Source organism: Mercenaria mercenaria, chromosome 1 (assembly GCF_021730395.1).
Source record: "Mercenaria mercenaria strain notata chromosome 1, MADL_Memer_1, whole genome shotgun sequence".
NCBI classification, from domain to species: domain Eukaryota; kingdom Metazoa; phylum Mollusca; class Bivalvia; order Venerida; family Veneridae; genus Mercenaria; species Mercenaria mercenaria.
Genome location: NC_069361.1, coordinates 20,000,001 through 20,016,718, shown reverse-complemented (window position 1 = coordinate 20,016,718; position 16,718 = coordinate 20,000,001). Strand labels below are relative to the sequence as shown.

The 16,718-nt window shown below is 36.3% G+C and overlaps 2 protein-coding genes across 3 annotated transcripts in view; one reads left to right on the top strand and one right to left on the bottom strand.

The window, feature by feature from the left end:
- Positions 1-870: 870 nt before the first annotated feature.
- LOC123544601 (potassium channel subfamily K member 2-like) lies at positions 871-7,771 on the bottom strand. 2 transcript variants are annotated; one of them, XM_045330681.2, is made up of 6 exons: positions 7,612-7,771; positions 5,035-5,212; positions 4,003-4,164; positions 3,435-3,755; positions 2,176-2,339; positions 871-1,416 (listed from the first exon to the last, which is right to left on the bottom strand). In XM_045330681.2, exons 2-6 carry the CDS (start codon positions 5,174-5,176, stop codon positions 1,342-1,344), a joined length of 864 nt encoding a protein of 287 aa, XP_045186616.2. In that variant the 5' UTR covers positions 5,177-5,212; positions 7,612-7,771; the 3' UTR covers positions 871-1,341. The 2 variants fall into 2 exon arrangements, with proteins under 2 accessions (XP_045186616.2, XP_045186620.2); XM_045330685.2 differs by lacking the exon at positions 7,612-7,771 and adding an exon at positions 6,941-7,234.
- A 5,916-nt stretch (positions 7,772-13,687) lies between these two features.
- The window catches only part of LOC123544621 (basal body-orientation factor 1-like), a 15,678-nt gene continuing 12,647 nt past the window's right edge, over positions 13,688-16,718 (top strand). The window contains exons 1-3 of the mRNA XM_045330693.2: positions 13,688-13,827; positions 15,772-15,894; positions 16,382-16,505. Of these exons, the coding sequence (XP_045186628.2) occupies positions 13,781-13,827; positions 15,772-15,894; positions 16,382-16,505 (294 nt within the window). The 5' untranslated portion in view covers positions 13,688-13,780. The remainder of the gene's footprint in view (positions 13,828-15,771; positions 15,895-16,381; positions 16,506-16,718) is intronic.

Here is a 16,718-nt window from a genome sequence, read left to right as displayed (position 1 = left end):
GAGCAGTTTAAATGGGTTGTCACAGATGTTTGTATGATTTGATTAATGCCAGACTAACACAGCTATTGGTCAAAAGGCGACATTCCAGCTTTTGATGACGGAGGAAGACATGAAGTGCCGCTTCAGCCATTATTTCAGGTATTACCCACAGGGGCAAGTGATTCGAAGTCAGCGACATAAACCATTCGGCCACGGAGGTACCCTGTCACATATTTGACAGTCGAGTTCAAGCCTTGTATAAACTGCTCCTAAAGACTATGACGACTTAAAATACTTTTGAATATTATATTCAAGATAAAACATAAAAGCAGAATTGGAAATTTCTTCCATAACTTCAGCGGAGAGTGGGTGTGGGTGGGGGGCGGGTCATCGACTGAGTAATTTAGGTCATTGGTTGAATATAAAATGAGCATCCGCACAGTCTGGTCAGGATCCATGCTGTTCGCTAACCGTTTCTCTAATTACAATAGATTTGAAAGCGAACAGCATGGATCCTGACCAGACTACGCGGATGCGCAAGCTGGTCTGGATCCATGCTGGTCGCAAACGCACTATGTTGGTTTTCTCATGGCGCAGCTCAAAATAATGCAAGGAGGGGCACATTCGGTTTTCGTCCTCTATTTATGATAGAAAGTGGTCATATGTGCCGGCTTGGCATAAAACCAAACCGAACAAAATCCGTTCTTAAAAAGCTAGTGCTTAGAACTTCAAAACTTAGAGAGAAGCATTTCATTTAACGATTAAAGGAGATCATATATCTTTTGCCAGCGGATTAATATATTTTACACATTCATTATTGCTCACCGCTACAACGGTACATGGTTAACTTGATTCAAGTTTGTGTGTTTTGGAGGAGGGAAGAATAGCCTAAATGTCTGATAAATTTATTGCAAAAGCTATAAATTCAAAGTGTACATTAAATAAATATATACATAATTTATTTCACATCTTAAGTGAATTTTGGAATAATAAAAAATTACAAAGGTGAATTATTATAGTGGGAACATTGTTATATTGAGCATATAGCAGTCTTATCCCAATTAACATTATATCTCTAAAGTGCACATATAAATAATAACCTTATATCAAAGTCAATTAATAAACATGCACTATTACTAACGTTTCACCGACGGAATACACGAAAATGCCTGAGGGAAAGAACACAAGTAAATTATTAACGAAGTCCATGCTCTCCCTTTTTTATGGTGGGAATAACACAGAATCTCTTAACATTGTAGAATGGTATCAGATTCTATTATATCAGACCGGTACCTTTTCAGCAGTCCGCCATCAGTGCGAGGTATTTTACAAATCCAGACTCTATTGCCGTCATTCATTTCATCACAATTGTGAAAAGGAATTATTGTACTGTCCATTACTGCGTGTACTTTTTTTAGACCTGATTGTATCAACGTCCTACAAAAAAAAACATAAATAGACTAAAAAACTGAAAACAAAGATTCTTTAAAGTAATGAAATATGTATAAAGGGATACAATCCGTCAAGAATACAAATAAGCCAGTCATATTTCTATCTACCTTTCTTTTCTACAAATGTTATTTTAATTTCATGTTTTTAGTAAATTTACCAATTTTATAGTTTCTTGCCAATGAAAATATATTTGATTTTATTTTTCACTGTGAAAATTCCAGATATATTTAACTCTGATTTTTCGATAATTAACTGAAAAAAATCATGTAATAATTTCCAGGGAAAGATCCCAAACAATACTGAGAGAGTGAACATAAAAGCGGATATGAGCCGCGCCATGAGAAAACCAACATACTAGTAGTGGCTTTGCGACCAGCATAGATCCAGACCAGCCTGCGCATCCTCGCAGTCTGGTCAGGATCCATGCTGTTCGCTTTCCAAGCCTATTGCAGTTAGAGAAACTTTTAGCGAACTCCATGCTGTTCGCTTTCAAAGCCTATTGCAATTAGAGAAACTTTTAGCGAACAGCATGGACCCTGACCAGACTGCGCGGATGCGCAGGCTGGTCTGGATCCATGCTGGTTGCAAAGCCACTATGTTTGTTTTCTCATGGCGCGGCTCATATTGTTCAATGCAAAATAAAGAAGTGAGAAACGGCTAAGTTTAATGAAACCAGACATGCGCAAAGGAGCACGAAAAAAAAACACTGACAGGATCGGAAAGTTTAGAAGAAAATATGCGTACGTGCGATTTCCTTCTCCTACGTACAGATTGTTCCTGTTCTTTGACTGTAGCAGTAAAGTAGTCCCCGATATCTGATATGACAACTGCAAACCAGGAAAGACCGACAAATATCCACACTATGGTAATCATTCTGTACCATATTCTGTACGAGTCCTTAGTCTGACCTGCTCAAAAAGAAGCACAGACTGATTTATAAGATTCTACCATTTTCACTTGTTTAAAAATGGTCACGTGGTGACGCCTTACACGTTTTGTGGAAGGTCAGTAGATCTTCATGTAAATTTAGGCTAAAGATAAATGGTCGATAAAACAAATCAATTAAAGGGTTTGTAAGTGACTCCGTGGAAATATCTGGGGTCAGCATGAAACATTTGTCAATCGCGATAAAGTGCCATGCCTAAAGACAACGTACTGTGAGTAGCCAGGACTCGAACCCGGGACCGTCACCTCCGTAGGATAGCGTCTTAGCCCTCCCTATCAATATGTCCACATATAATAGTCGTCTCGTATGAATCTTGTTAAGCATTTAAAATATTACGCTCTTAACTTAATATTTAATGAAGTGGTAATAAATTTCAAATTAAGACTTTAGGATTTTATATAATATCTATAAACACTCAGTCAGTCGACAACATTAAATCATACAGTATAATATCACGACCATTATGACAAGACCAATTTCTGCGACTGACTAAAAAGTGCACAGTTTGGAGCTTTCATTTGCTCAGTACTGTATAAGTGTATCTTGTTAGGTTCGCTCCGGTTCCTTCAAGGCGCGGATCCAGGGCTGGGTAGAAGAGGTCCGTGCCCCCCTCCTCCCCTACCCAAAGGCAAAGGAATAATTTTTCTCAAAATTTAGACCCAGAAACGCACCAGAGGCCACCATTTCATGCCTGTATTTCAAAAAAAAAGTTTCCAAGGGAAGAGCCCCCCCGACGAACCCTCTAACATGGGCTAAGGCACCCCCTCCAAACCCTTGCTATGCGCTTCGTTCTAGACTGGTGCCCCCCGGTCGAAAATTTCTGGATCCTGGCCTGCCTTCCGTAGTTAAAGACGCTCCGTTAGACCAGTAAGAAGTGTGATTCACGATTCTTTTCCTTTTTTAAAAAAAGCTTTATAACTACTTCAAATTCAGTAGACATTGATATTGACGTATAAAACTTTAACCCAGGTTAAAGATAACAGAACATTGTAAAAGTTATTTGCTTACTCTATGAAATGTTATTTTGTTGAAGGTAAATATAAAGTATATATCTTACCCACGACAAAGTCACCGAATCCTACTGTTGTAAGAGTTACTACGCTGTAATATATTGCTTCAAACATTGTCCAGTCTTCAGCTTTGTGGAATCCTAGCGCTGGTAACAATACGAGTATAGCAAATCCTAGAAAAGATATCACTACAGACTTGAGAACTCGAGACCACTTCGATTTTGATCTGTTCTTGAATTTCTTCACTGGAATTGATAGTTTTTGCCCAACAGCCACCAAGAACACGCCTATAAGCGGGATACCAATGATTGCATAGAAGATACAGAATATCTGTCCCCGTACTGTTGATGGTGATATATGACCGTAACCTGAAATAACAAGTACAGATACGTGAAACTTGAAATCAACCAGAAAAATTTCTTAGAGAATCAGAAAGGAGCAGCTTTAAATACTACAATAACATACGATATAGTAAACTGAAATAAGGGTGAATTATTACCGCAAATAGGGTGAAAATTCATCATGGGCTTTTTACGAGGAAAATAAGCAATACATGTATATATAATATATGTACGTGTATGCACATGAACTGAAGACTACATTTAGAGGTTTTACCAATAGTTGTCACTACAGTTGCCGAAAAGAAGAACGAGTTCCAAAGGTTCCAGTTGTCATTCGAATCCGTCTGGTTTGTTACTAGAACACCTTGGTCATAGGCTGCTATAATGGACGTGATCAGTGTCTCCAGTTGTGCTTGGTCAATACAAGTGGCATTCGCTGCAGTCAGAGAAAAAACATCGTCAAAATCCTTTCAATCGAGTTGATGTAAGCACTGACCAATTTCATACTTGAACAGAAACGTTTAAAAATGTATGAAAGGCTCATGTTTCCCATATATATCTGCTATAGTTCCATCGATTTTGTGTTATGTTAACTGTATATTTAAAAGCAACGGTCCAATAATTGCATATTTGAATATATGCATGTTTAGCATGTTTTTTGTTAATTTCTTCATCTCCAACGATGTGAAAGTACATTATACTTTATGATAAGTTGTCTGTAATAACTTCCTCGCGTTCCGGAACAAAAATGAAAGACGAAGGAGTTTCAAACTGAAATTTGTTTGTCTTGCCTTTGGTAATCGTTATACTTTCAAAAGTTCTTCAGTTTACAGCAAGTATTTTATACAAAATTCAATGGACATCCCTGTTTTAAGAAAATAATATGTTTAAGAGACGTTTAAGAGAAGCAAATCCACCTCTTTAACATCACTCACCACTGTGAGTTTGAGACCTCACTTCAGGTGTAGATTTCTTCCATTAAAGAGTTCATTCAGCTGACCAGTACGTCGACGGTTCTACCCAGGAAACCGCTCGTGCCGGAAATAATGCTCAAAGGGACAAATTGGGTCTTCCTCTACCGTCAGTAGCTTGGAAGTCGGCATATTGTCTATCATTGTGCCAGTTAAACACTAGTAAAAACCCTTTTAATAATGCATATGTTACAATTTGTTTCTTTTATTTTGTTAGGTTTAACGCCACACCGACACAATTATATGTGTTACAATACATCATACAATATGAAACATGACTTAAAACAAAATGCTTACAATATTGAAAAATAATGAAATAGGTATGTTATACTGACATAGGAAGTTTTTAATCAGTCCCCTTGACATTGTTTTGGTTTCCTGCTCATTGTCCGACACCAGTGCTTGAAATACAGCTGCTCCAATAAACAGGTAACCAACCGTTACCACAAATAGCACAACAACTGTCAACCAGTGCATTATTTGAAACCGTGTAGAGAAAGAAGAAACTGCTGTCTGGTAACAAAAAAAAAGAACAAAGAAAACAGTGAAGTATATGCGGCATGTTTACAACTTGCTTAGACTCGCGAGTTCGAGTCCCATTGAAAGCTGAATATTACTGTGTCTCCGTGTTCTTTTTGTAAAAGCCATTGTGATGACACTGAATAAGTTAAAACGATACATAGAAATTAGAGATTTCTCATATGGTATATACAAATGCTGACTATATAATTAAACCAACTTTTGTTACTCCCATCTCAAATGTCCCGTTTTATTTCCAAAGCGTGATCCAAATCATTTACATTCGAATTGAAACAAAATATTCAAAATCTAAACTTGATCAACCGTTGCAATATACATTTAAGTACTCGAATTTATGAATTATATACACAGTGCAAAATCAAGAGAAATGTTTATTGTATATATTTGGCTTTCCGCTTGAAATAGTGCCACATTAAAAGGTATAAGAACATTACATTGACGTTCAAATATAGCTAAGAATCACTGTCACTGTTCCTAGCCACAATTAATTAATTATAATGAAAATAAACAATGTCAAACCAACAAGTCCATAAACTCAAAATGCTGACTTATATATCTACTGACCACTGTGTCCAGTGACATAACAGGAAGGTTATCAGCAAAATAACCAGCGGCCTAAGTTGTTGTAGTTAATTGGCTTGTTAGGTGAACTAGCAGTTAAATTGCTCAAACACAGCGAGTGTACAAAATAACGAAGTTGGATAGTGTTGCAGGGTGGTACCAATTTTTCGACAAATCAAAGGCTGGGCGGAAAACTATCGTAACCCCGTCGTTATTCTATATAAATAACGACAGTTTTCCGTTCAACAGTCGAAATATATATGCAGACACATTTTATACATTTGTTTCCCATTTCTCCCGATACTTGTATTAAAACTTATAAATACACATATGGAGAACTTCTAAATATTATATACAACGGTTGATCAATTTAGATTTTGACTATTTTTGTTTAAGTTCGAATGTCAACAATCTGGATCACGCTTGAGTCCCCTTTTTTGGGAAAATAGGGGACTTCTGTGTATACCTATGAGAACTCTTAATATCTATATAGCCTGTCCGCTTAGCTCAGCTGGGAGAGCGCAGACTTACAGATCGCGGTTTCTTGAGTTATGTTCTCCATGACGACTTGAAAAAAGACATTGTGAAATCATTCGTCCTCAACCTCTGATTCATATGGGGAAGTTGACAGTTACTTGCGGAGAACATGTTTGTACTGGTACAGAATCCAAGAACACTGGTTATTTTAGCTGTCCGCCATTACATAACTGAAATACTGTTGAAAAACGGCGTTAAACCCAAAACAAACAAACTTACATATCTAATTTCTATATCATCTGAACTTATTCTCAATGTTCCAGCAGGCTGTAAATTTAAGAATCGAACAATATTATGAACAGAACAGAACATATGTTTTATTAGATTTATACATAGTACATCATCAATATAGATTTAACATTTACATTACATATATAGTTTAACATCACGTGTGACTGTATGCTAACTCATAATAAAAAGCAGTTTACATGATAGAATTTCTAATTTCCAAACTTTCTCTAACATATTTTGCAAATTTGCATAATAGAGATTTGTTAGTTGTTCGCAATAGCTGAATAGATTTGAACACCGATTGTCGTACATAAAAATATTTCTTTATATATTTCCTACATAAATTACTGTATGTTACTTAACATACTTTACCTTTAAAAGATCATTCACTGGCCTATTCCATTTATATTTCAGTAATCATCATACTCGCCATCCAGGTTGTGTTTAGCATTTTAAAAAATCCATAAGCACGTATCTTAAAGCAATCTAACTTTTAACATATTAACTTGTTGATTCGACCTGTTTTATACACGACACCTGAATTCATCTAGTATAACAATAGTTTACCGCGTATAGTCAGTAACAGATGGCCTGTATTTGCAAATAAGGCAAAAGCTGTTACCGGCCTTTGCGTGTTACAAATAGAATATAAGAAGTCTTTGTACAGGAAACCAACTGGTGTGTTTCAAAAGGCCTTATTAAATATTATATAGTTTAAAAGATGTGCTTATGTTGCCGCTTCAGTGATTTAAAGATATGATTTTAAACTATTTATAACAGGTTTAGACGTGTTAAATATATTTAAATTAAATCTGTATTTTTTCTACTTTATTCCTGTTTATAACCCTTTCTATGAGAGAAAAATAAAGCATGCTTAATTGACGCATAGTCTACATAATAATCAGACCAAAACTCAGTATCGTTTAATAATATTCAACAATTAATTGCATTTATTTTATTATTCAAAATTTTGTATTCCTTAGTTACCCTTTAATATTTTCACAAATAATACTAGATTCTGTTGGTATGATCAAAATTCTTACCTGAATTTCCTGTTGTTTGATTATTACGGTTTATCAACTCCAGATAAATAGTTTAAGTCAACAAAGGCTGAGAGAAGTAGAAAGTTAACACTACATTTAAATCTCATTATTATCGGGTGCACAGCATATCCACCCTCTGACGAATTCCGATAGGTATGTACTTTATAAATATAAAAGAAGCATTGAAACTTTTAAAAGTGTGAGGCCTGACTGGGAGTTTATTTGTTTCCCGTGACAAACATTCCATCAACTATAGTTCCAATACTTACAGTTTTCCCGCCAGTTAGCCATTAATTTCCTGCGTTAAAACTGTATGTAGGGCTCTTTTTGATGACTATTTATAACATTAAAAATCTTTTATTTAATTAAAATGTACGCTTAGGTCTGCACGGACCTATAAGCTACGTTGAAGGAATTAATTAAAACATTTCGTTACCGAAAACATCATCTTTTGGCATTTATTGTACGGATGTGTCGGCATGTATAAATTGAGTTGATTTACGCTTAATCTTAAGTATACAACATCCTTACTCGAAACAAAACTGTTAGTAGTAAAAATGCTTTATTCATATATTATGTATAATAAGACTGTAGTGTCGAACCGCTACTCTTGATGTAACATCACCAAAAATACTTGAATTTAACACATATACTCACTAACTTTTCATTTTTTGTACCTGCACATAAGAGAGGCCAGTAACCCAGGCCCATCTCTCTTACCCCATAGCATTCATACTCATGCAGAGCAAAATGGTTAATGTAACGATAATGATCTCAACCAGTACCAGCATTGCTTCCGATTTATACATGAATTGTAAAACGCGACACCGTAGCTTCATGGTAAAATATCGATTTTAGCTGGGTTCTAACCCATCTCTTAGTTTGGCACAAGAAAAGGTTACTTCCTTTTGGCATTACAGTAGGCCTACGTAAAGTCATCATAAATGGCTTCTTTCATAATTGTAATAATTGGCTCATTTCAGACACGTTACCTGTGTCTTATCTTGGGGTCCACGGTGCCACACCAATTTATTTAAACCAATTCGGAAAGTTTTCAAAACCTCCCCCTCGATTTTGACTTTCTTGAGACGCGGGTACAGTTTTTCAATATTTTAAAATTATTTTAACTTATTTAAGGGTACGTTTAAAAACAGTGCAATCTGACTAAAGTACATCACCACTTTAACGCTACGCTTTGGATCTGAAGACGTGCTATTGAATGACTCGTTTTGACGACCCTTCAGCTAGCCAATCAGAGCCTTGCTTTCAACATTTTGAAAGTGAAAGTAGAAGCTTAAAAATCTATATTTAGCATGGGTTTTTCATGTTTATAATTCTTATGACGACCACATCATGACTGCGCCCTCGTGTTTTGAGAGGTATCATATTAATGAGTATCTAGTCACCGGGATAAGCACCGTTCAGTTCGCATGCGCGGGGAGACTTTTCTAGCGTTTTATCTACACTTCTGTAATATTAATATCTGTTAAAACCGTGACACATTAAAAATCCGGTGATAGGCATTAAAGACCCAGCGATAGTAATAAGGACCCCGGTGATAGTAATAGACCCTGATATGTTATATATAGGCATTAGATCCCAGATGATTGATATTAGAACCCCGTTGACAGGCATTACAACCCCGCTGATAGGCATAAGAACCACGGTGATAGATATTAGGACCCCGGTGATAGACATTAGAACCCCGGTGATAGTCATTAGAACCCCTTTAATAGTAGCAAGAACACCGGTAATAAACATAAGAACCCCGTCGATAGTCGTTAGAACCTCGGTGGTAGTTGAAAAAAAAACTCTGGTAATAGCAGTAAGAACCCCGGTGATAGCAGTAAGAACACCGGTAATTAGTAGACATTAGAATCCCGGTAACATCCCTAGTGATATTTTAGAAAACCATGCATGGTCTATCTAATGTCTATCACCAGGGTTCCTTCAACTATCACTGGGGTTGTAATGCCTATCACCAGGGTTTCTTACTACTATCACTAGGCCCAAATTCCATGAAAATACTTAAGTTTGTTAATTGACTTAAGTACGTTAATTTGCTTACGTTTTTTACTTTTCTTAAGCAAATTAACGTACTCAAGTCAAGTAACAAACTTAAGTATATTCGTAAAATCGGGGCCATGGCTCTAATATATATCACCAATGTTGTTGTGCCTATCACCGGGGTTGTAATGCATATCACTTCGATTCTTACGGATATTACCGCCATTTTGATGGTTCAGCCAAATGCTTATTGAAACTAGTCGTCTGATTGGTTCAAATAAAAATAGATTTGCGAAAATGAAAATAGAAATATCGGAAATGAATGGGTCATCCTTAGATCTTCGTTTAGAATATCAAGTACTTTGGTCAGATTGAAAACAGTGCATCATAATGATAGTACCTATTCAACTGCACAATGCTTATAGTGTGACTTAAAGACCCAAGCCAGAATAACTGTATCCTTTTAAATTTATATCTCAATGATGCTAAGTATACATGATCTGCATGAAAAAAGAAAAATACAGGTACATGTATTTAGTTACACATTGACAATGACATTTATTTTATGTTTTCCAGTGAATTATAGAGTTTTCTCAGTGAAATAAAAGTGGTAATCTACAGTTTTGAAACAGTGGATTACCATTTTTATTTTTCACTGTTTTCGCCGAACTGGTTCCCGTCCTCTGCCCAGATTAAAGTCAAATGTATACCGAACGTAATGAATACCGGAAAGCATATGACGATGACGTCGTTAAAATTACATTTTGTGTTATGCTTTCTGGTTACGTTTCCCGTGATTTTCGACATTGTATATGAAAAACGCAACAAAAGTAGAGTTTTACACATAAAATAAAAAGAAAATTTGTTTGTTTCAGTAAAATATAAATTTTATTTCACTCGTGAACACCACAAAACAGACATTTTCACTCGTGGCTACGCCAGTCGTGAAAATATCGGTTTTTTTGGTGTTCACTTGTGAAATAAAATTGATATTTCACTGAAACAAACAAATATCCTCTATATATTAGCCCAAGACAATGCGCTTACTTTCTTTACATTAACAGTATGCACAGTACATGACGTATTTTGTTAAGTGTAAACCACACTTTGTTTCTATAAGTGTAAGATATATTTGTCTATGTTTTTGAAACTATATTGAAAACAGATTTACTGAATAAGTTAGCAGATAAAGTTGTGAATTGTAGTATAGCTTCATTATACCTGAATTATCAGTATGAAGTTCATGAAGTTATTATAATAAATGTGTGTAAGTGTGAGTGGGTGGGTGGATGGATAGGGAGTATGTCACTAGGCTGTGGCGGGTCCAAGTTAAAGAAAAGACACCGCAATCTTCGTTACTTTTGAAAATATGGCAACTGTAATATTTTGTAACCCCAACCGCCATGTTGCGGGCGTACCGCTCCCCTAAAAATCACTATAATAACTGTTTTGTGTGACATTCCAATGTTTAAACACTTTGGTTTTAGCAATGGAAAGGGACTTTTTATATCTGATTTCATGTTGTCTCCTGAGCAATGCATTACTTCGTGAAAAAATTACGACGATTCAACGCGAAATGGGCTCGAATATTCCCGTGCAATTTTAAACTAATACAGCATTTCTAACACTTTTCGGTCGATATACCAGCAAATAGACAGCATTTTGTGATTCACAATCATCAAACACTCGCATTTATTACTATCAGTTTATCAAAGCGGTAGAAATCAATCTGCAAGTACATTACCAGAGTTAACGGAGATGACCGAGCTCACCACGACCGTCAACTACACTATAGGCCTACATTAATTGTTACACAATTTTGGAGTTCCAAGATTCGTGTACTAAGAACAAATCATCATTCGAGTAAAACTCCAACATTACATGTTTAAATTCCTCCTACATGTCTGCAGTAATCTTTTGTGCTTTTCTGATAAAGGTCTATAGACAGTATCTGCGTACTGAAGCTATATATACTGTTGTGTATTTCTGTGATGGAAATACTTCTTCCTTTTTGTAATGCAGGTTCTTCTACATGTGATGTCATAATATTGTCAGTTTCATTTGTATGCGTGACTTTGAGAATCGAATTATATAAAATTACATGTATATTAAAGAATGTACCTATACATATAGTGTACTCGTTAAATAAACTTTCTGTAAAAAATATGTTCTGTTCTGTTCTTTTCTGCTTCTGATATAGGTCAACCGGAAAATCTGATGATTGTTTTCTTCTCTTCGTGCAGAAACTTGGAAATGTTGTAATTCAGTTATCTAAGACACATGAAATTATACCATTTTTCATAAAAAGTTATTTTTGTTGTCATGGCAACCGAAATGTGGATGCATTGCTATAGAGGGCTAAGACACTTTCCTATGGAGGTGAAGGTTCCGGGTTCGATTACTGGCTATAGGTCCCATTGCGATGTGTCCTTGGGCAAGGCACTTTATCGCGCTTGCCTCGGTCGACCCAGCTGTACATAAATGGGTAGCTCTACCGGCAAATTGCTGGGAAAAGGTATTATTGGTTTTATCTGATCTTAGAATAGTGTCGCTTAAAAGCTCTACAAATCATTTGTTCAGACTGTTTCACAAAGCGGTGGTAAATAAAAATTACTTTTACCTTTTACCTTTAGCGGACCATGTAGAGCTACCATGAAAAATATATATATATATGTATATAATATATATATATATAGATAAAAGGCCCATTGTTACTGTACACCAAAAATACACGGTTAAGTCGTTTTTTTCAGTAAGTATTTCAAACTATTTTCAAATATTCGAATGTAGCCTATGGTGTTCAAAAGCTAATGAGATATGATAAATGATATATGCAATTACACGCCATGCAATTATTGCACGATAACGTTGATCTGCTTCCCCGACGTTCTTGACGTCACATACCTACATGCGTTCGATGACGTATTTAAAAGCATTGTTCATCTCGAAATAGATCTATTGAAGATAAGCGTTTTTGTTTTAATTTTAACATTTGGTATAAAAGAATGTTTTTCTCAGTTTTTTTTTTTCTCTCACTGACACAGGTTTCCTCATGAAACGTCCCATATATATTTTTATGCTAGATCTAATCGTCACCATCTTCAGTCGCCTCACTCTAGAAGAGTATACAGGGGCGGATAAAAGGATTTGGTGTTAGAGGGGGCGTAAAATATTGGTAGTGTAGAGCAACTAGGGGGTCCGGGGACATGCTCCCCCGGAAAATTTTGAAAACAATGGATCTATCTGGTGCATTCTGGGCGTTCTGAGGTACTTTATTTGGTATTGACAAAGGACAGGTTTTGTGACAAAATCAACACAAATAACATGCTAATTATAGCCATGTTTTATGAATGGTCAGACTTATTCTTGCGCAAGTATCTCGGAATTTTTTAGCCCGACTTCTGAGGATTTTTATGGGGAGGGTTTACCTTGGACTATTTAACATAAAATAGCTCGTGTAAAATTTGTCGGATTTTAAATGTGCGAGCATAGCGAGCGAAAAAAAAAGCATATTTTTCACCCAAAACAAAAGATAAATTATCTATGCGAGCGTAGCGAGCGAGAAAAAAAAATGCGTATTTTATATTTTTCAGTCAGAACAAAAGACAAATTATGTACGCGAGCGTAGCGAGCGAGAAAAAATGTATATTTTGCACTTATTTTACCCAGAACAGAAGACAAATTACCTATGCTCCGGTGGGGGGGGGGGGGGCGCCGGGTGCGCTCCCCCTGGATCCGCTAGTGGTATAGGCCCGCTAGTGGTATAGACCTTCTCGCGAGATATATATTAAAAGATTGCAATGTCGTCCAATTTTTCTTATAGATCTAGGGCTAATGACAACGCAAAAGTGAGCATCTTATTTCTAATCACAGGAAAGGAGTCTGAAATTCTATCAATAAGACCATAGAAGTCTATCTTTACAAAAAATAACCCCTATATTATATGTGTTTATTTTATATATATAGGGGGGGTATTATTTGTAAATATAGACTTCTATGGTCTTATTGATAGAATTTCAGACTCCTGTGTTCTAATTTAATGTATCTGTTTATGTGTACGAGAATATTGAGTACGAATAAATGTTGTCATGACAAAGTAAACAAAGATGGCCGCCATTGAGAGCTAGTTTTTCTGACGACAGCATAAATTTACACAATAAAAATGCCTAAAAAGGGCAAGAAGGGGAAGGGTAAAAAGGGAAAGAAGGGGTAAGTTAAGTGTGATAAAATGTCATAAATTTCTTATCACAACATAGTGTTTTTCATTTAAAGTCAACTAGAAAATGGAGAGCAGCAATCATGAATCCAATTTGAGCTTTAAACTCAGGTTCCAGAATACAAACCGTCACGGTATAGGATTAATTACTTAAAAAGGGAGAAAGTGTGTAGGCGGCCGGGTAGTTCAGATGGTACAGCATCGGAACTGTATTCCGAGGCCCCGGAACTGTATTCCGAGGCCCCGTATTCGAGTCACAGTCTGGCTGCACATATTTCTCACCCTGCACGACATTTGGCGCCAAACGGGGGCGGTGACTAAATATATGATAGATCTTGTTCAACTTGTTCTGTATCTGTATTGATAGTCGAAATTATCGCTCTAATGAGCAAATATTATCGACGGTGTGTATGCGCATGATGTTAGATGTTAATCGCGCGTTCTATAGTCCAGGAGAGCATGTAAATTTGAATGTATTTTTTGGTAAAAGTTACAACTGAGTCCTGTAATAAGTTCCAATCGCGGATGGTTTGAGGCACAAATGAGTTTTTGTGTATGTCTGTATTATTTGTCACTTGTTTAATTGATTTAGAGTTGGATCTTCGTTGTTGCCGTGGGTTGTATTCCAGGAGGTCATTAGCAGGGATAGCCACCAGGTCGTAGACGATCTTGTGTAGGAATGCCAGGCGCTGGTCTCATCGGCGCTCCTTTAAGGGTTTTCACTTCAGGTCACGCATCATGTTAGAAACACTACTTTTGCACCCATAATTGTTAGAAACGAAATGCGCTGCGTGCCTTTGTACACCCTCAAGCTTGTCTATGTCTTTCTGGAGGTGGGGGTCCCAGACAACACTAGCATAATCCAACACAGATCGAACTAGGGAAATGTATGCTTGTTCTTTCAAGGCTTTATTACTATGTCGCATGTTGTTTTCTCTGTCCCATAAGAAATTTGAGGACGAATTTCTTATAGTGGGGGAGAATGTCAATGTATAGGACTTAATTACTTAAAAATGGGGAGAAAGTGTGTAGGCCTGCGACCGGGTAGCTCATTCGGTAGAGCATTGGAACGGTATTCCGAGGCCCGGGATTTTATTTGATTTTTCTCACCCTGGGTCAATACCATAGGTCCATGTTCACATACGTATAAGATTAAAAGTCAAACGAAAGTTTTCTACTTGATTCAAAAAAGTTCAATCTCGAGAATATAATAGTCGAAACATACCCATTTGGCATTGCGCACATTTATTTGTTCAATAATTATGCTATACATTTTGTATGATGCTATACAAAAAATCGTCCATAGAGAGTCCAGGACCCAAAAATAAATCCAGCTCCCTGGTGATTTACTATATAATTTGTTTAAAAGTAATATTCAATTCTGCAGTACTTCTGTAACAGGCTGGAAGGTGTTTGAGTCCTGGCTCGTAGTCGGACCGGACACCCTAGTGTTAACTAGGAATGTGAATCACACACAAAAAATGACTGCATATTTACAGAATTATTTAATTTATGTCCGATATATACAAAAAAAAGAAAACAAGAAACTTTAGAAATTAATCCATATTTCCAAAAAAAAAGAGAAAAAAGATACAAATGGGTGAAACACCCCCTAATGCAGCGCCCAAACTCCTCCGAGATGTTCATAAAATCAACAATGTTGGCACTTTTCCCACTTAATTACTGTGGAAGAAGCACAGATATAATGTCATTTGTCGTAACACCTAAAAAGCAACCCCTTAGGAAAAAGGTTCTCATGATCTGTGTATAGGCTGACATTCTAGCCATTATGCTAAAGGGTTCACAAACAAAACAGCTAGGCTGTTGGAAGTGCCCTCACTACAATATTTTCTATATTTACTTACCTGGAAGGACACTAATGCATGATATTTAGCATTATTTTTGACTGTCATGATCTTTGTTTTGTTTTCCAACAGAAAGGGAAAGAAGGGAGCAAAGTCTGGGAAGAAGCAAGAATCAGTTGCAAAAATCGCAGCTGCTAATTCAAAAGTATGGGAAGCCAGACTAGACATTGCAGAAAAATCAAAACAAGAATTCAGGTATGTTTAAGAACACAATATATTTAGAGTTTAGAATCTCAGTCCAGACACATTGGATGAATTGTGATGATAATTAAATTTTACTGGTTACTTTATAAGGTCACATGATTTTTTCTACTAATTTCAAAGTCACATTCACATGTTACATCCTGCACTTGAAGCTCTTAATTCTTTTACCAGATGTGTTCTACCTGTATAAATTGCTCACTGTAATATGTTTTAGAACAGTTATACCGGTATATGTCTTTATGTGTTAACTTGTGTAAATAAAATTATTATCATTTTTTAAATATTATATTATGAAAACTATAAAGATGCAAAACTTAAATTAAGCAACTACAAATGAGTTCCTAAATTGCATAATGTTACTAGGAGTAAAGGCATATACTCATATTTTTTCATGCTTTTAAATCTTTAGAAAGGTTTGGAAAACCTAAATTGATCAGTCATTTAATCTATAATTAATCCATGTTTAACTTGTTTTCAGAGACAATGCTAAGCAACTTATGCTTGAGAATGATGCTCTCCAGAATCAGATGTTACAAACGGAACGTGATACAATTGATGTTATCACATTCCTCAAGAAAGAAGATGCTGTTAAAGACAACCATGTAAGTGCTGACTTGATTTATACAATTTACATATGAGCCGTGCCATGGGAAAACCAACATAGTGACTTTGCGACCAGCATGGATCCAGACCAGCCTGCGCATCCGCGCAGTCTGGTCAGGATCCATGCTGTTCGCTAATGATTTCTCTAATTCCAATAGACAATGAAAGTGAACAGCATGGATCCTGACCAGACTGCGCGGATGCGCAGGCTG

What these genes read in the sequence shown, in the direction of transcription:
- LOC123544601 (XM_045330681.2), bottom strand. Translation starts at nt 5,176, where the DNA reads ATGCACTGGTTGACAGTTGTTGTGCTATTTGTGGTAACGGTTGGTTAC. An exon ending in AACTGTAGTGACAACTATTG is followed by an intron (nt 3,756 to 4,002) that starts GTAAAACCTCTA and finishes TTGTTATTTCAG; the next exon opens with GTTACGGTCATATATCACCA. An exon ending in ATTCGGTGACTTTGTCGTGG is followed by an intron (nt 2,340 to 3,434) that starts GTAAGATATATA and finishes CTTTTTGAGCAG; the next exon opens with GTCAGACTAAGGACTCGTAC.